At 38.5% G+C, this 20,854-nt stretch overlaps 1 protein-coding gene across 1 annotated transcript in view; it reads left to right on the top strand.

Moving 5' to 3' along the window:
- Positions 1-20,854, top strand: part of ANKFN1 (ankyrin-repeat and fibronectin type III domain containing 1) — a 61,876-nt gene that overhangs the window by 25,059 nt on the left and 15,963 nt on the right. Inside the window, 3 exon segments of the mRNA XM_010578748.1 lie at positions 12,732-12,829; positions 14,337-14,427; positions 18,229-18,336. Of these exon segments, the coding sequence (XP_010577050.1) occupies positions 12,732-12,829; positions 14,337-14,427; positions 18,229-18,336 (297 nt within the window).

Here is a 20,854-nt window from a genome sequence, read left to right as displayed (position 1 = left end):
TTTGTAATACATGTATTTTAAACAACCTTGAAATACTGTCCACGCTCTTTTTACAATGATTGTTGATATCTTCACAGTAAAGGAAATTCCCCAATAGAATTGATTTTTAAAAATACTTTTCTAAAGGTTGTAGTGTTTTTCTCTTGTGTATTCATTTGGGTTGAGTCTGTTTTGCACCATGTCAATTCTTTCCTCTTTTTGGTAAGCACAACATTCAGAGACATTTAATCCAACCTGACCTAACTTTCTAATCAGACTAGGTAGCGCTGCCATTGTATTTTGAATTACCCTCACTGGTGATCATTTTATGCTTTACCAAGTTGACAGTTAGTTTTGCCAGAATGTTCTTTTTAAATCTTTTATCCCAAGAGACTTGCATATTTATGGTTAGATAAAAAGAAAGATCATTAATAGCTCCTTTTGGTGACTTTCGGGAATTAATTAAGCACTGGTTGTAGAATTGTTTATTACATTACGGAGTGAGATTCTTTGTGCTAGTTTGAGGGGTCATAAAATGAACCTTTCAAATGATCACTTGCAAGAATGATTAGAACCAGCTAGCAATTACTAACCCTGAAAGGAGAGCTCGATAACATTGTGAGAGGATCTTTTTAGACAGATATATAAACCTCCTATCCAGAAAACCATCTAAGCATTTTGCTAATTCAGGAACAACAATAAGCTGTTAGGGTTTTTTTCCCCCTCAATACTTTACCATTTCTTTTTCTAAGCAAATTAAAATTCAGGAGCTTTTGCAGCAGTGTTTAGGGAATACCTGCTCATTAACAGAAGCTAATAACGTTCTTTTCTCTGGACCTGAATTACAGGGCATAAAAACTAACATCACTTCTGTTCAGTTTAGTTCCCTAAAAACAGGGAGAAACTGCCAATTCCTTTTTTCTGTGTCATCTTTTTTTTGACATATTTTTTCCAAAGCTTTATTTGCCCAAATGTCATTTAGAAACTGGGCTTGGAACATTATCTAACTGTCTGCTATTTTCCTGTGTGTGATCTTTTCCCTTGTTAGCTGTATAGCTTACAAATAATAATACAGGAGCATAATACTTTGCACTCACTCTCTAACCACTAAAACCATCTCACTTCATTAGGAGATTTAATTTTAACCACACACGGTGAATGGGTATTGACTTTGGTGTCCCAGCTGGATGGCAGTTCAGTGACTGCATTCTGTTGAGCCATTGCTTTAAGGAACCAGAGTATTCTTTACTTCCTCTCCTGGATTGTTGTTTAATGTTGCAGGCACCATCCTAATGGCTCCCTTCAGTTTCCCTCCAGAGAAGGCTACAGCGTGGTGGTGGCTGACATGAAATGATTCCTATGTATATTGTAACTTAGTAAAGTGTTTTGAGGCTGGAAGCAGACAGGCATAACATAAATCAATAATAATAGTAATAATCTGCTCCATACTAGAGAAAGATTCAAAGCCAGAGACACCTCACCCCAGCCAGTTTTAGGAAGGATGTGAAGCATCACTGTAATATTGAGAAGAAAAACCCCTGCCCTTGGCTAATCGTACCCTAAAGCCAAACTTTACATTCCATTGTGGAGGTACTTAAGACCTGCTTTAGTTTTACATCTTTGAAAACACAATCAAAACGTTCCACACTAGTATACAAAATAACTTGCCACAGTTTGAAGCTAGGGTGAACCTTCTGTTTACACTGTTATATTGTTACTGATGTATTTTTATCCTAGAGCTACACTACTGTAACTATCTTGATGCAAAAAATCCCAGCAGCAACATAATCCAGATAGGCACCACTTGATTCCTAGGAACATTCCCAATAGATCCAAGTGGTAAGTGCTTGTAGGGCTTTTAAGAACTGTTGTCTTTCACTAATTAGCCTTTCTAGGGTTCACATATTCCACACAACACATACACATAAACAAAGCAGGGTATTTTAAAGAACAAAATTATAAATAATGGTAGGTAATTTTGTTGCATTTATTTTCTGTGCATTTTAAACCCAATTATTATTATGCTTTTACAGTGAATAAGTACAAGTAAACCTTCTCTTACTGCACAATTATTTTTTCGTCCATTTCCCATCAGAAGTAGTCATAATAATGCTGTGATCCCCAAGTATAGGATAAGGAAGAAAAATGGACATAGCTCTGATCATTACCTACTGGAAAGGATCACTATGCAATGGAAAATCTCTGTTTATATTTTATTTACAATTTTTAAACAAATATCTATGGAGAAAAAATGAAATAGCTTGTATAACCAAAGTTGAGCCAATTTATTTAAGAGCCTGGAACTATTTATGTTTGAAGAGAGAGGAAGAGGGAAAAAAAAATCTGAGCCGTGTTTGATGTAGCAAACAGGGCTGATCTTCTCTCTGTTTGTATGTAGCTGTGGACTTGGGTGCCAAATTATTTTCCAGATAGAGATGCTAAGTTGTCTAGGCTACTTTAGCCCTTGTTACCTTTTTGTTTAGTTTGTTTTTTTAGCAGAATATGTCATGTTCGTCAGGACTGCCCAGCTGCCTTCTAGGATTTCTAGATGGATGGAGAGAAGATTTTTTTATTTTCTATGTCAGTGTAGCTCCTTAAAAAAAAAAAGTCAGCTTAGGTCAGGAAAGGAGGAGTTACGTCTTGCTTAAATTTTGACAAAAAGTTGTTCCCTGCCTTCCTTCTTCCAAGGCAATTTGTGGTTCATTTCAGAATTTTTTGTGTGAGAAAAATTTAAGTTGTCTTTAAATCACTGGTTCAGTCCTAGCTAGATATGCAGTAGCCACAGTATGTTGCTATTGCATGGCTGCATGAAATGGGTTGGTTATAGGCAAGCACCCTTGTCCAGGAGAGGCTGGTGCAATTTGGTGTTATCATTGGAAGCCTCAACTAAAGAATGAATGGAGCTACCTTTTCATTAAGGGTCAGCACCTGAGATCATGGGATAAGGAAGCCTGCCAGGCCGGGCCTATATGATATAAGTTCTGTAGCTCAAAAAAAAATATCTGTATTTGAGATTCTCAGTTGACATGTCACTGTGTCAATGGAAATTTTTCATTGAAAATTTCAGTGTGAAAAACCTCAAAGGTTTTACAAAAGCTATCTACAATATTTGTGTGATTCTGCATGTTCTACTCTCAGGGGTAATCCTTTCACAATAATCTTATCATTTTGCATGGGCTTCTGCTTGTCCCTGTGAGCACATACAAACAGCATATACCTATGTTTTGTAATTATGTATTTGATTTGTCTATCAATAGTTGACTTGCCATGTTTGATCAAGTTTGGATTTGTTCCACAGCAGGATTCCTGCAGTGATTCTTCTAGTACTATGCAGTGGGTTTGACTCCAGACAGGTTTGCCTGGTCTAATAGGTAGGGCTTACATAAAGACCTAAATGCATACACACACATATATATATGTGTCCAGCTTTTTTCCTCCACTTTGGTGGCAACTAACTGTTCCCATAGCAGTGTCAGAGTAGAAAACAGCAAGCCTGTGCTTTCTTTGATATCTAGAAGAACCCTGCTTATGGAAATGAATGCTTTTAGAAATGAATGCTTTTAGAAATGAATCTTAGGTATGAAAATGTGGTGCTTTAATATTAATACCTATGCATCTTTCTACAGTAGATGCTATGTCACTGTTTGATCCTGTTCCAGTCTATAGTGTAATTAAGTAGCATTCTGCATTCAACTTGATCTTGAAACCCTTTTCACTTATTATTCAAAGTTTCTTTGTATATTCTGAAACTCTTTCTTTCTTTCCCCAAAACAGTTCTTACTCCATAAAAAGGAAAGAGAATACATTTCTTTGTAAGACATTTGAATTTATCCTGCTGAATAGGTGTGGTCTGATATTTTTTACAGTAGTTCATTTATGGCATTTTATTAGGTCTCCTGGGCACTTTATTTGCACATTACCTTTTGGTAGCTAACAGGACTGTGCAATTTGCCTTCTATTTTTATGCCTAGCAAGTACAGAAATGTATAAATGTTAAAACAAACCTTTCTATTTCTAGCTCCTGTCAATGTCTGTAGTATGTGTTGTACTTAAAATTTAAGAACTACTATTTTTTAAGTTTGCTATGTACTTAAAACCACCTTTGAACATGGGTCACATGTTGAGTGATGGTGTAGTTAACTAATATAGTTGATCAGACACCAGTTACTCAATTCAATCATTCTTTCCTCCTGCTTTGTGTTTTATAGGAATTTTGAACAGCAGCTCAAGATGAATGGCTATGAGAAAACCCAGACATAGAGGCTCTAGTTTTGTCTGCCTTTGGTGTCTAAGAAAAAGGCTCATATCATGATGTTGCTAAATTTTAGACATTGCTTTACCTTTTACATTTGCTTTGCCTTACCAAAATTAACAACTATTTTTAAAAATTATTTGCATGTGGCTAAGTGTTACAGCTTCCCATTCATAGGTATTGCATAGAAGAGGTGAATTTCTTATAGTCAGTGGCAGGACTGGAACTCAAGACCTTCAGCTTCTGTCTTGAGGGGAGGTTCCTGATTTAGCAGATCTTTTGATTCATGGGTTTGGGAATGGTTCCTCACTGGAGACTTAAACAAAACCAGAATGTCTTCAAAGTGATTGTGGCAAAGTTTCCTGCTCACCACTTTGTCTGAAGTCTTCTCTGGTCCATCATGGACTTTTCTGGACCAGTTACAAGCATAAAGGGTCTAAAACGTAGTCAGTTTGCCTCTCCAACCAAAACCTGATACTGTTCTAGTAATTAGATCTGACCCACAGAACTGATAAATGAATGTAAAGTTGGAATCAGGCCTTTGGATCTGCTTCGAACTCTTACCTCATGTATGAGCATAAATTGCAGGGTTTACTGTTTTCATGCATGAGTGCCCAATTAGTTCACGCATGAACACCCAATCAATTTATGCATGAGCACCCAATCAGTTCATGCATGAGCACCCATTTAATTTACTAATGAACACCCAGCTGGTTCACACATGAGCGCCCTATTAACTCATGTCTGAGCAACCAATGAGTTCATGCATGAGTACTCACTTAGCTCATGCCCGAGTACTGTATTGGGCATATATGGCAGGTTTCAGTAGCCAGGGGCCACAGGTGTGGGAGGAGGTCAGCAGATGCTGGGTGCTGGTCACAACTGGCCCGGCTAGCTCTAAATGCGATGGAAAACCCCATCGCTGAGTGTGGAGCCCATGGTGGAGACAAGGGAAGTTGACCGTAGGAAAGGGGTAGGATAGGTGTTTGGCTTAAGTTGAACCTGGGAAAGGCAGTGGAAAGGTGTTCACTTAAATATTTGTTTAATTGTTTATGTTTTCTTTCTTCTCATTCTGAATGAGTCATTAGAAGTTTGTGTTAATTGGCAGTAAATTAAATTAAGTAAAAATTCCCCAAATCAAGACTGTTTTGCCTGCAGCACCTGGCTGCAGTGCTAGGGAAAGGTGAAAGCTCTTTAAGTTACTGTAGGGATTAGTTTATAAAGAAATAAAAGCCTTAAATATAATTAATTAACATCTATGCAGCTAAGTCCTTCTTTAAAAATATATTACAGGAGAACCAGAGGAAAAGCAGTGGAATCCCATTAAACAGATTACTTGAGTTAGTGTTTGTGTGTTTATTTTCTTTGTTAACAGTGCTGTGCAGTGTTCTGGCTTGTCTCATACATTGTGATAGATTACTTTTTTGTTTGCATTTTCCCAACTGCTCATTATTAATTAGATTTTAATGTATTATGTTTTGGGAAGAAGCTGAGCCTAACTCATGCATGCTTCACACAAACAAGTAGTCCTTACGTTCATAAGCTTCCCCACCAGCTTTGGTTATGCAGACTAGATGAGTAAAACGTACCCACTGGGAGTGGAAATTTGCAGAATCGGAGCCAAGCCTGTTATACCTTTCTAGGATGTGAAGCCTTTGCATAAGAACCCCATTTATTCTCCAATCGCTTTTCACAGTTCCAACACTTACGTTCATCCCGCTCTGGCCATGGAAAGACAAGTGGGAATGTTTGTCATTGCATTGCAGGGCTGAGACAAATCTTGGCTGTTATTATAATCCATTGTAGCTTTTTAACCACTGGCCCACATTGGAAGGCAATATGCACCCACATGGCACATTTTCTTAGTTATTTATAAAATGTTAGTAAGAAATGTCATTTTCACCATCAGAAAGGAAAAAAGTTCCTTCTTGTACTGGAATAGCTGACCTTATTACAAATGGATAAAGAATTGTTAGTACTTAGAAAACACTAATTAAATACTTGAGAAAAAAACAGTCAATAATTTTTTTATTTTCTCTTGGTGAGAATTTTATTACAATGCAATAAAAATAGTATCTTATAAATCATTTATATAATGTAGACTTGCTATAAGATGAACTAGTGAAGCCATGATCAAGCAAAGATGTGTCTTTGGCACACAGCCTGCTGTCATAATGCTCCCCATAAACATCAAGACATAAAATAGAGTATTCTGGCCTGGGTCAAAGGAACATCCAGAAACAGGGCCACAAGAAAGGTTATTTAACATCATCGGTTATTATTAGCAGGCGTAAAAGGTAAAGGAGCCCACAGCTGTTAGGGAAGAAGCTTTACTGCAAGTAAAGTATTTGATTATTAAAAAAAATCTCTGAAACATGTATGATGAAGATTTATAGCCACAGAAGTTTCAAATGAATATGTGCTCTCTAGGAACAGTCTAGGAACACTCTTCTTGGTACTCTTCTGATGAGAGGCCCTTAAACCCACCCAGAGGTCTTTCACACTAAAACGCAGCGGTGCTTTATTTACTTCAGGTGGACACAGTGCTGGCTGTTTGCATCTTTTTTATTCCTCCTCAGCTTTATTGATGTTTCTACTGACCCAGTATGAAGAGCCTTGAATAAGTTTACAGAAATAACTGAAATAATAGATAAGATCCAAAATAATGAACACTAGTACTTAGAGCACTTAGGAGCTCAGGTTTTCATTTTAGTATTACCTAGAAATCTTAGTCCCGGGCCATCACTACACTGTTTTAACTTCTGTGTGTTTGCACACCAATATGCCTAAGTCCCTTAGGCATTGTAGTAAATCCCAGTTAGAGTCCCTAAACAAACAAATGAAAAGTTCACCTGTCCCTTTTATAAATGCTGTGGCTCGTACCATATTGTCCCTGTCTACGCTCTTACTAAGCCGATGCAACCAATTCCAGACGTTCTACATTAGTCTGCATTTATGGTTGGATTATACCCTTCATGCAAAAAAACAAATCCATGGGAACAAATGCAAACTCCTCAGTGCCAAACATTTGTCTTTTCCTAATGGAAGCACTATGCTGGGATCTCTGTCAGTACTCTCTACAGCTGGTATGACTTGTCTTTCTCCTATCATTCTTTGGAGAATTTCCAAACAAGAGAGAGGCATGAACAGAGCCTGAACCCAAATCTGCAAAAATTGGGTTCCTTTCTTAAGTCAGGCTGGAAAGAACAGTTCGAGACAGCTAGGAGGAGCTGACCAAATACTGCAATGTTCTCCATCTGAGCCGGTGATGCCGCCTACACCAACAAACTGATTCTTGCTTTTCAGTAGTGTTCAACTCTCTTCACTTGTGTTACACATCTAAATATTTGTTTTGGCACTTTCACCCTGATTTTATTCACACAAATGGCAGTGTTCAATATCCTTGCACCAAGCTGCTAAGACATTATGAGGGTAAATCATGAAAATTATTTTTTAAAGTTCAGCAGGCAGAAAAAGATGGTGTGAAGTGGTTTCTGGTGTTAGTGCTCTCTTTCAGTTTTACATTTCAAAGGAAGCTATTGAACAATGCAATTATTTGTTTGGAGGCCCTTGGAAACACAAGCCTAAGATCACAGTGTCCTTCAGCCTAGGCCCTAGACATGGGGAGGAAGGGAATGAGAGAGAATCTTTGCTGCTTAAGTCTGGGTTAAAAGCTGTAGTGGCATAATACTTTGCCCAAGGTCACGCAGCAAGTCAGTAGCAAATGCGAGAATAAAACCCAGAATCCCAGCTCAGTACACTATTCTGTAGACCCCATCAATTTAGCAAGAGAACTCATGTCCCTCGCTCTAATTAATCTACTCAGCAATTCAGTGAGTAATTTAAGTGCAAGCAAAAATAATGCCAAGAGAAGTGACAAGTTCTAGTGTGGCTCAGGCTATTTACTTGACGCAGGAGAAGGTGCTTTCCTGAGTGAATCTACAGTAGGGTCAGGAGGTGTTTTGTGCCTTCACTTTGTCTCTTGTCTATCTGTCAATCTCTGATAAGCTGTTTAAGGCATGCTCAGTATAACAGATAGCGAGTAGAAAAGAAACAGGTGAAAATAAACTTCTCCCTTTATTTTAAAGTGCATGAATTGAGTATTAAAAAAAAAAAAACAACTTGGCCACAAGTAAGTTACATAACTTAAGCCAGTCTAAAATTATGTGCCAGCAATTTACATGAGTTTTATGTAACTGTTTATACTGCTGTTTATTTAAAAATTACTACTTATCTTGGCGACCGCAGCAACACATCATGCATTTGCTAGTTCTGGAATACAGGGCACCTTCATTAAAACACATAGTCACCAATATATTAAACACACAAAAAAACCCTGCTCTGACATAACGTGAAGTGTCAGATGGAAAGCCGCAACAGCAAAGACATTCAGCGTTCACGACAAAGCAGCCCTTTGGGGTGTTCAGAACAGGACTGGAATATGCTCCATCCTTAATTCACCCAACAGCTTTCAGGTCCTTTACAGCACAGTTGGTACAGTCTACAAGACCAGCTCTTGTTCCTGGGCTCTTATAAAGGACCCTCTTCATCTTCAGGTTTTTATATTTGAGCATTTTTATATGCAACTTTTAAAGTGCTAAGGTTAGCTAGCCTTTTGTTCTTTCTTAAAGTCCCAAGTACTTTAGAGTTACACAAATGGTTGATATTTTTTGTTTACTACCAGAGCAGTCTCTCCCAGCACTCTCTCTCAGAAAGTAGACAGACATTTAGCAAAATCTTCATTATGAGTTTCTCATGCACAAAGTTACATAATTTTTAGACCCAGGTTAATCACAAGGGTAAGACCATGGACATGTAGCTTTTTATTGGTACCAAAAAGTGCTATATATATATATATATCCCACATAGCCAGAAAGTGTGAGGAACGCTGGCCTAATAAATGTTATATAGGACATAGGAGTTTGTCCCATGTTGTTTTGGGGCCTGCTGAGTGAACAAGATGCTCTACCTCTCCTTGCTTTCATTTTCCCATCTATTAAATAGCGACACTGGTATTCACACACTTCTAAAAGGTTTAAAACCCAATGAATGAGTATAGTAGAATATTATGGATTATCTTTAGACAACCATTATGGTAAAAAGCTGAAACCTGGCAATGTATAACAGGAGATATAAACTTCATTGATAAAGGATTTAAGTTGATTTGCATTTCTTTAAAACTATATCATGTCATCCTCTTCTCACTTCAATCAGTAAATTCATGGGGAAAAAATTTGTTAAAATCAAAAGTAAGCAAAAAATATTCAAAATGACAGATATCATGAGTCAGAGAATTACATTCTGTCAGAAATAGCAATGTTTCAGTGTATCCTGTTGATATGTTTTCAGTAGTACTTTGAAACAAGAGGGAAAAGAAGGCACTGTTCCAACACAGCTGTTCAAAAAATATTTATTTTTCAGTTATGGAAATTTTTATTGAAACTGGGGGGCAGGGATTTTTCCAAATGTGAAGTTTTTAAATATATATATACGTGAAAATTTGAGTAACTTTGTATACACCATCTTGTTAGGCAAATATCCTTTAAAGGGGGGGTTCTCAATCATAATGATAACCATAACCTGACCCACAAACTAATATCATATTCCTATGTTTTCAATTTCATGGGGCTCAACCACCACAGGGTAAGCTAAAAAAATAAGTGCAAAATGCTGGCAGTACTTGGCTGTATAATGAGAAGCACAGCTGAGCCCCGGCCTAGCAGCCAGTGAAAACTCGGCTGGTTGAGGGGATCAGAGGGGTACACAGCCCTCCTCAGGACCTTGTGAGAGGACTAGCAGACTCGGTCGCTCTCCCTAGCAAGTAGCTGTCCTCCAAGGGACTGGAAGATCACGGTGTCACCCAGCAAGTGGATGAGGGCATCGGCCCTGCACATGGGGTTTCACTAACAACATGAGTCAGGGCAACAGTTTGCCCTAGAACATCAGAGCAAAGCTGTGATTTATTACTTCAAACCTCACTTCCTCAGCTGTTCCTAAGATGGCTTTAAAGGCAACATCAGCCTTCTCTCCCTTGGTAACTCAGCTTCTTTCTCTAACTCAGCGGTCCTTGATTATTCCTGAGAACTGCCATGCTGTTGCTTCTCATAATACTAGTTTCATGATGTTCCTGCTGTACACATGCTCGCAAACGTGTAGGATTGCAATCCTGTTTAGATTAAGGCAGTTAATTCCTTTTCAGACAGTGTATTAGGATGTCTAAATATTAGGAACGCTTTTCTAAATGCCGGAATACAGGTGGAAGGGTTGAGAAAGAGACCCACATCAAGAACAGGGCTGCAGTGTTTATTTGTGTAAGCTGCACAAATTAAATATGCCTCTTGAACTACCAGTTTATATTCAGGCAGTCTCCAGTCCATAGAACAGCTAAAAATTTGGGAACCTCAAAAGCAGCTTAAAGCTGCTTATTTCACCCTTGGCTTTTGTTTTGTGCTGCTTAAAGTGCAACCTTACCACTGCCCCTCATGCTGAGAAGCACACTCAGTCATGCCTGGGGATTTCAGTGAATACAGAATTTGTTGGCAGAATCTGTCTTGAGTGACACTATCTTGCTTTACAAGAATCTTTGAAAAGAAAAATGCTATCTAAAGTGACTGCAAGCCTGTTGATAACACGTTCAGCAGTTCGAACAGGGTTTCTCAGATTTATCCTCCTGGAAAACAGACAACATGGCTAAGTTTGCAGCATGTATACAATGTCCTCAATGATTTAATACAGTGGAGTTATAAACCCTGAAAATCATGGTTTACAATGGAAACTCTGACAGGCCATCAAGTTCAATGGTACTTATAAGTATTTCTATAATTAAGTTGTCAACAAAAACCTACGATACAGTACCATAACACTCTCTACATTTTCATACTAATGTACAGAGATAGCTTCCACTAAAGGTGGCAGTAATTAGGTATTTAAAACCCCTGGAAAACTAGAAAAACATACCCTGAAAAAGTTCAAAGACAATAGACGAAACCAATATCCTTTTCATTGCAGAAAATACAAAAATGTTGCAGAAAATGCTGTGCATTCACAAACTGCAATCACAGAAAAGGAGCATTTAGGAGAAAGAAAAAATGAGTTGTGCTATTGATACTTGGCTATTTTAGAAAAATGTGTTGGCAGTTAAATGTTGTATATGCTGAGCAAAAAATTCTATGAAGCCTTTTTCTTTCAATGTGAAAATACTAGTATGACACAGCCAGAAGATGAAAATTCCACATGTTGAAATTAAAATACCTATACCCTCTGATCTGTTCTAAATTATTGACTCCAATACTAATAAATATGCACATAAAGTATCTATAAACTATTTTGTGAATCTGAAAGGGAAAGGTTTGGGTTGAATTCTCTACATTGGTGTAAATCCAGTAAATTGATGAGACTTTCCCATGTCTACAGTAGAGTAATTTAAGAGATTAATTTCACTATGGTTTTCCTGGAAGTTTGAGTCTGGAGGTACAAGTTACTAAATCCCAGAGGTATGACTCTGGGATTAACCTTAACTCTAATCATGGTACCTGTCATTAATAAAGTATAATTTAAGAAAAAGTGGCTGTTTTCCTACTTGCAGCCTCCAGTTCCCCACTTGCAAATATTCTTTTTTTAAAATCATCTAGTAGTTTTTCATGGTCTGTTTGATACTATTTTACGTGTACATTCATTTTTGCAAGTCCTGAGGAAGAGTACTGACAGCAGGACTACTAATTTCATAACCCCTTAAGCAGGAATATGAGTTGTCTGTACAAGTTGATGGGAGCACTTTGGTGAAGGTACCCATTGTAATTTAGGCTGTAGGATGGGTTGGGAGGCATGTGTCAGTCCAGCACCACTTAATCCACATCAAAATTGGATACCACTTAACAGGTCCTTGTGGGGCTCTGTAATTTCAGTGACCACAGCAGCATCAGGCTTGGACAAGAGAGCCAGAACCCACTGAAACCAATGAAGAGACTCCAGTGAGTGTCAGATCTAGTCCAGGGAGGATATTTCTATACAAATTAGCCAAGGCTAGGTGATGAGAGTTTTGTGGACCTGTGGAGCCAAAAGGGCACTCTGCCCATGCCTGCCTATGCAGATCCAATTGCAAAACAGTACTTTTTGTTGGTTTGGATGCATAAACTGCCAAATGGCATTAGCAGGTCCAAATCCTCTACCTACTCTTTTCCACTACTTCTCTTTCTTTAAACAGAAATTGTTTAAATGAGGGCAAATGTTGACTGAATGTAATTTTTATTGCAGTGTATTTTTAAGCATTCTTTCCTGAAAAGCTTTTGAGCGATATTTTGTTTTTCTCTCTCATACACAGGGATATAATTTAATTATTTTGTGAATTTTTGCTAAAGATTATTGCTAAACATGACTTTTAGTATCCACATGGAATGGGAAACTGCTAGGAGAAAAGTTAACCTACAAGTGATCCAAGTACTTTGATTTCTTTGCTTGGACTGGTATCTGATTTGATTTTCTCCTGATATTTCTTTCCTAGTGGAATGGAGCTCTTCGGAAGACTTTTCTCCTTTGGTTGGTGAAATAATTATGGACAGTCTTCAGTCTTTGAGGTGCACCATCACGGGTCTTAGAACAGTAAGTGCCAAATGACTTATTTAGATCTTGATGCCCCCAGCCACCCCAGTGATAACAAAAACATGGATAACTTGCATCCATGCCTGTTGGTAATATGTAGAGTGCCTTTCTTCTAGCAACAAGTTCCACTCACTAAGTATATGTCTGGTATCCATAAGACGAAAGTCACAAAGGAATAGACAAACAGCATGAACTGTTTTATAAGCTGTCATGCTTAGGGGAGATCAGAAAAGACTGGAGTGAAAGCTGCTGTTTTCTGGATCACAGGGTAATCTTAGTGCAGATCAAAGGCTCGTGAAAGACCTAGTCCTGACTCTGATGAGCAGTAGCTAAAATAACAGTTCTTTCTCTTCTACTTCTTCCAGGAACATACATGTTAATGGCAATCATTTTAATTTTTGTTATTTATTTTTTTATAAATGTTTTACACTGGTAAGAACTGGGCCAGTGATGGAGAAAACTGATGAATTCTTGAGCAGAATAATTTTGACCACATGTCTGAAAGTCTTTTTCCTACAGGCTGTTAAGGACCATTTGTGCAAACAAATTTTGATTCACAAAATACTTGATGAAAATAAAGCTTGCTCAAAATACAACTATTTCCACTGGAAACATCATAAGAGGGGCCCAATCCAGCACCTGCTGAGCTGGAGCTTTTCCACTGAATTCACCACACAGTGGATCAGGCCTACAAAGTTATAGCAGGGGGAGGTATGCCTGTGACCCTTGGACAGTGCCCCCAAAGATGGGCTCTCAAAATGAGAGAATTAACTTTAAAGAGTAATGAATAGGCACAATATAAAACCCTCTACATAAAAGAGAAAAAAGTACTGTCTTTTTCTAGCCTTTTATCTGAAGAAATCTTTGATTTGAAGCACACTGTCTTTCAGGGAGCTGAGCCACAATATGCATTTACTCTGTTTCACATTTTCTAACAACAAAACAGAGTAACTGTTCTTGAGTTAAAATCAAGCAAGCTTGCACAGTCATTTCCATAGACACATGTTAAGAACAGTGCTCACTGTGTGTTTGTTTATACTCTCCAAAGTACATAACACATTGAAATTAAAAGTTAGACTTTCAGAATTGCTTTCCATTGGCCTAGATTTATGCATCAAAATCAGTGATAAAGGTCTGACTGCTTTCAGTGGCAGCCAAATGAAGCTTCTTCCATTGCTGTGCTGGTAGACAGACTCTGCTAAATACAACAGGAAATGGGCGAGTCCCTATTCCTGAAGCCTGATTGCAAGAGTTCCCACGGTTTGGCTTTGGTAGAAGAGATTGTGGTTTGCCAGTTGGAATTGGTGTGTTCTGTTAACCCTCAGCTGATCACCTGTCCTGCGATCTTTGTACTGGGTTTCAATCTGTCATGGTGCATCAGTTAATGCCGCTGAAAGCTATTTAAGTTTTTCAAAGAAAACATCTTTGGGAGGGACTGCTTTCCAGTTATTACAGCCAAGATTTTGAGTCAAGTGATAGTTTTGACTCCAGTTGTTTCCATTTGCAGGGCCAGAGGTATTATGTCCATGTTTCAGCATACAACATGAGAGGATGGGGACCTCCACGCAAATCTACTCCTGAATATGCTTCTCCTTCAAGTAGGTTGAGTTTCTCTACCCTTCTAGTTTCACTAGTGGTGTTGCTTTGTAAGAATTTCTCCCTCTTCAAAGAACAGAAAAAGACAAATATTCTGGAGTTCATTATTTAATTGCCATGTCATCTAGGAGTGAAATAAATAAATAAATAAATAGACCTCAACTCCTTCCACCCCCCAAAAATAAGCAAAATAATCATATAAGTATATTTATTTGTCTTATCTTTTATTCTTCTCCAGTCCTTTGACAGAACATTGTCATCTAGTCACTAACACTTAAGAAAAATGAGAAATATTTTGACCTTTATTTCTCTTAATAGAGTCCTGCTATATAGAACCTCATTTGTCAGTACATGAATGGATCAAAACCTGAATCTGAACTGCTAGAACAAAAACACTTACATGTATCGTATGTGATTTTGTATTCTGCCTTCCAGCATTATAGAACCCATTCACTGGACCATTCTTACACTATCCTGTATGTAAAATACTCTAGTGTGGACATGCATGTTGATAGGATCTAGCCCGTAAACACTAAAATGTTCCAGACACGTCCAAAAGCCTTTCTTCCTTTTCAAACCTATGACAGGCTTTCTCAGACTCCATTAGGATTTTTCATTTGTAATTTTTAATCTATTATAATCACATGGTATTGTTAGTTGCTTTTCCAGACTTAGTGTTCACTGCCAAACTGGCTCAGCATATTACAGCTTTCCTTGTATTGATTAATGCAGTAAAGTGGGACTTTTCATTTTATTGCATTAGCACTTGTTTTTATTAGGCTAATGTAACAATTTAATAACCTTGCATGCTAATGTGAGAAAATAAAGCAAGCTGTACCTACTCTCAGTAGTCATAATGGAGAGGGTTGGATAAATGAGGCTCTTGCAATACCATTGTCCTATTTTGCTTCAATTTTGCTCTTTTTTACCCCAGAATAAAACCAGAACTAGGCTAAAGAAATACTCTGTTTGAGAACAAAAATGTGCTACAGTCGTGGGACAAAATTCTACTCATGGCTATGCGGATAACTCACTACTGTGGAGTTGTTTTGAATAACTTACTGACATGCAATTACCTTGACTATAGCCAGGTATAACAACACAGGATTTGGCCCCACAAACCAAAAATTTACATCAGCTGAGAAACAGACTCTTTTACAGTAGCTGCTAGTTATTCCTCCTAGCAAGATAGGTGGCATTTAAGACCGTAGCTTTGTACGATATGAACTTTTGCTTTAAGCATATTGCATTGTCTTCCTTGTCTATTTCTTGTCCACTGTTATTAACCTTCTGAAATCTGACAATATGTGCCAGTTCCAAAGCTTTGGGATGTAAGGGAATTTTTCCTGCAGATTTCAGTGGATCAACACAAAACTATGCAGAGAATTAAGTTCATTTCCCATGTTTAGTGTCTCGGGGATTCTGGGCTTTAGAGTAGCAGAAAGTCCTAGACTTGCTGGCATTAGGGCCATGTTGTCATGTGCAGCTGCTCAGAACTCAGTGAAGTGCCTGCTTCCACCAGGGAGAGCAGTACCATCCATGGGAGTACTGCTGAAGTGCCTGGGACAATCATTGTGCTGGTGTGTCTCTGAAAGGCAGCCAAGGTAACAAAAGGAGTCTTTTGGATTTCCCTGTAGGAGACCGGCAGCATCACTTGATATATATGTGATTTTCTGTGAGTTTAAGGCAAAAAGAAATGTTTCTTCATGGCTATATACGTATGTTTCTTTGTTGATGAACACAGAAGCATTAGGCATAATCAGCACACTGTATATAGGTAGCTGGCAAGAATGTGGTACTTTCATTAAGTATCCTTAGTGACACATGCTCAAGCTTTACAGCAAGTGACACCATCAGAGCCTAAATGTAAATTCTTTCATTAAGTAATACTAATGTCAGAATTATAGCTTGAGTGACAAGATGCTATTTACCACTGCGGTTACTGGGGGCAGAACTTCTTTATCCACGTGACTGCCTTCACCATTGGTTTTGAAAACTAGCAGATTTGTGCTTGGCAAGGAGGCAGCAACCTGAAATTACACCAGTGTTGCATAACAAAATATGGCCCTAAGCTAAAAATTAAATGTGAATACATTAATACTCTACAAAGCTGTCTGCAACAGCAGCCAGAAGAATATGCAAGGGAAATGAAAGCTTCAGGGCTTAATCCTGATCCATTCCAATCCCAGAGCATCAAAGGTTAGTGACATCCTTGGAGATGCATCTGTGTAGCATGACAGTGAATGCTTGCCACTATCCTCCTGTATCCCCCCCACACACAGTAGCAGCCTGGAAAGTGGTGGCAAGTGTTGTGCAGCTGGTCTGTGAAATCGTAAGTAGATAGTAACATTTCTAGGCTTATTCATTAGCATGTGAGTGATGGACAATGAGATAAGCTGGTCTGATTTGCATGTCATTTTTAAAGTAGTCAGCAATCTGGAGGCTCAAAAAGTTTGGAAACCACTGGGATAGAGAAATCATGAGGTTGTTTGAAACTCTACCAGTTTGATGACACCAAAGCACTTTGAGATTGGTGAGTTCCAGTTGGTTCCTCTCGGCTGCTCACAGGAGATCTAAGAACTGGCCTCCCCACACAGAGCTATAAATGCAGCTGGCCCTTGATCTCTGCATTAGCATACGACATGCAGGATAGCCACTCTGCAGCTGTTGCAACTGCCTACAGGCTATCAGGATAGCAAATATCTTCTCTTTCTACCCTTTCATGGGGCTTACTCTAGCTGCTATACTAAATGGCTGCAAATACATATTTATATCCCTGGCATAGTGAGCCCATTGGAAGGAATGCTTGACTCCAAACTTGCACTAGAAACTAGATCTGTACATTTAGTGAGTGAGCAAACTGTTTGTTGGTGGCTGTGAATATATACGTGGCCTCTATGCCACCAAGATGGAAGCATGTCTCCCTTGCAGACAGATTTCCTAATACCTTGACCCATCATTACTTTGAGTCAGGAAACCGGTGCAATACTTTTTTCTTAATATAATGTAAGTATGAAAACAGTCAAATCTGGAATTAAAAAGCTCCTCTCTGATACACACAGTTTCATCCTCCTATTTGTGATGAGATTGGTTTTTTTAAAATCAAGACTGAGATTGCAGCTAGCAGCAAATGTGTGAAAACAGTCTTTTGTAGGTTGAAGGTACGTGGGACAGAAACCGCAGCTTCTTGCCTCACGAGTGCAGTGCTGAGCAGATTGTAGACTCTAGGGCAGGGATTTCCAGCGTTTGTTCAGGTCTCTGCTGGGAACAGATTTTCAGAAGCGAATTTACTCAGAGCATGTTTCTCTGGCTACAGAGCTAGCTCTGGATGTAGGAAGATGTTCATTCCCTGCTTTGCAAACGGTTTCCTGTATAACTGTAAGAGAGTTATTTAGCCTCCTGGTGTCTCAACAAAACGCAGAAGGAGCAGTAGTGTGATCTTGGTGAGGTACTGAGAGTGTCGGTATGGTAGAGGCTGAGAGCAGCTCTGACACTACAGCAACAGAGACCATTTATGTACTGAAGAGAAATAGCCATTGTCTAGTCAGTCACTACAGGAGCTTCTGGGAGCTGATTGTGAGCTCTTTGTTAATAATCATTATGATTAATTACCTAGCCAGCATAAGGCAAAGGAAACTTATTGTACAAGTAACAACAGCAGACTTAAAAACAACTGCCATTTTTTCCCGGGCGCCCAGATGTAAAACTCCTCTAAAGCCAAGAGTATCAGAGGCAAGAAAATGTTTTAAAACCTTCTCCTGCTCCTTTGTGTTTCATTTCTGTTTATTTCCTTTGTTCAATAGACTGGAAAGACTGCAGTGGAAGAGAACCTCGGCACAGGGGACACACTGAAGCACTGGAACGTCTCCTTCAGCAGGTTCGAGCAGCTCATCAGCATTATAATTGCAGAGGTAAGGATAAATATCTATGTGGTAGGGCACCAGCTGAAGCCTCTGTGGCGCCTGTAATTTTAGCAGTTTTCTAACTAGGTCATACCTTCTCATTCATCAGGAAAAGAAAGATATTAATATTGGCCCATCTGGAATCACTTTAGTGCACTATCTTGCTCTTAACCCTTGAAATTAGTTGGATGAAAACATCTGAAAGCTAGAATGCACACAAGCACAGACACATCCTTTCTCTTTGTGTACCCTACACACCTATTGATTTGTTTTTTCCTACAAATTAGTTTCACACAGGATTCCACTAAAATGTTTCAAGGATCCCTCTTTTATTTTTTCATATAAAGAAATACTTTAGGGAGTTAACAACTGGTTTGGATCAAAAGAGGGGACTTGGCTGCCTTCAAATGGAAGACACTAAGTACTCTAGTGGACGTGATGCCAATCTATAATGAAAAATACTTGCACAATGCAGTGGGAAGATAAGATTGCTACATTTTCAAATAGAATGGATCAAAACTAGGAGAGAGTTCGAATCTCAGCCAGCTCTTTGCTCTTCATTCATGAGAAACAGACTGCGCCTTTAATAGCTTAAGAGCCAAGGCAACAGCTTGGCATTCTTTTTAAAGCATATATAAAAACTCCTGTTCTATATGGGTTGTTGAAAAGTACTATTTATTTTCTTAAAATAAACTTCTAACTGGAATAATGCTTCATTGCAAAGGAACTTATTTTAAACTGAAAAGTTGAACTACCATGAAGTTTTCATTTTTTCTTCACCTAGTATGACTGTTATGTCAAGCTGCAACAATTGTTTTAAAATCATAGAAATACTTAGGGCTAAAATCATCTGGCTGAAATGGAAAGATGCAGCCTTTGTTCTTTACATGCAAATATGTCACTATCACGATGATCCACAGTCTGCCACAAGCCATTGTAACCATAGCAACATAAACTATTCAGCTATGTTGCTTGGAAAGGGAAATGAGATATTGCAAGAAAATGTTGTTTTTCTAATTAATATTCAAACAAGCATTAGCACTTGCAGGTGGTCTTGGTACTGAAAATACAGATGATGTATTCTATCTCTTACATAGCTTTTTCATTCTATTAAAGAAGTCTTTTTTCCATGGTACAGTTTTTTCTTTCTGAAGTTAGTGCATATCTCAGGTCTTTCAGGCCACTTGCCTAGTCAACAGGGAATAAGTGATGGAATAGCTGAGAATATTCTTAGTATAAATTGTTTTACTGACATACCAGCCCAAAACAGAAGCAGTTATAAACAACATGCAGAAAATCCCTGCTTTTGAGAATCTGACACCAGTGCCTGGTTCTTATAAAATTCCACTGCTGCAGAAATTAACCCCAGTCTCAAAGCAAAGCACAGACAACTCTGTTGTTGATTTCCTAACTCCTTTTCCTTAAATAATAAATAACAACATAGAAAATCTGCTTAGCTCAGAACATTTTCTTGCATGTCTGAAAGAGGATGTGGGAGCTTACATGCAGCAGTACTACACTGTGGAGTCAGCTTGAGCAACACCCTTGCCTCTAACCAAATAAATATCTCATAATTGCTTGTAATGCTAGCATTACACAGTAGTATATTTTGGATAAATCAGGATTGTAAAATAATAGGAGAGCCTTTGGAACTTGCCTTAAATATATGACTGATGTCAATCCCTTGTATTTCAGTAATTTGGTAGAGAATCAAGACAAAGAGTTTGCAGAAAAAGTAAGAATGATGACATCACTTTGACTCTGAAATTTGATTCTGGTGTTTATCCACCTGAGTGAAATCTGAGGAGTCTGATCAAGGATCTGAGATAAACTACTGTATATGACTGAAAAGCCTCAATAATGTCTTTTATTTCATATAATACAGAGGCCTGGGCTAGATTCTTAATGAATGTAAATTAGCATGATTCGACTGACATGGATAGAAGTCAGCATGGATCTGCTGTTACACATAAGCTGAGGACCTGTCCAGGCATTTATCCGTTCTTTACCACGCTTCTCTTTACCACACTCTTCTTGATTATACGTTAATATTGTAACCTCTGTTTTCCTCATTTGTTTTAGAGATGTCAGTAAATAGCTGAACATTCTTTGCAGAGTATCCTTGAATCTGCTTACAACCACTGATTTGCTGTGGTTTATAAATGAGAGCAGAATCAAGCTCTGCATGAATTAAAGCTAGGTGAAGACAGGACTCAAACCTGGGGTCCCGGCACCTTGGCTTTTCACTGAGTGATTCCTCTGCAGGATATCACACTCATGCTGCCCAGGCTGAAGAAGAGTGGAGGTTGAGTGCAAAGGAGGTGGAAAAAACTGAGCATAATCGATCCAAAAGGCCTGAGGTTACTTGGATAACATAGGCAAAAGCCTCAGAACACAGAGGAGCTAGAAGAGCAAGGCTGTGTGCTAGTGCTCCAGTGTGATCTGGGAGGGTTAAATTGCCCAGATTCCACAAAGATCTCTTGCCCAAGTCTGTTCATTCAGGCTTTGCACTGCAGCCTGCCTTTTG

The sequence above is a fragment of the Haliaeetus leucocephalus genome, unplaced genomic scaffold, assembly GCF_000737465.1.
Source record: "Haliaeetus leucocephalus isolate CR32 unplaced genomic scaffold, Haliaeetus_leucocephalus-4.0 Scaffold646, whole genome shotgun sequence".
Lineage (NCBI taxonomy): Eukaryota > Metazoa > Chordata > Aves > Accipitriformes > Accipitridae > Haliaeetus > Haliaeetus leucocephalus.
The sequence above is the reverse complement of the archived record's forward strand: the minus strand, read 5'-3'. Positions and strand labels throughout refer to the sequence as shown.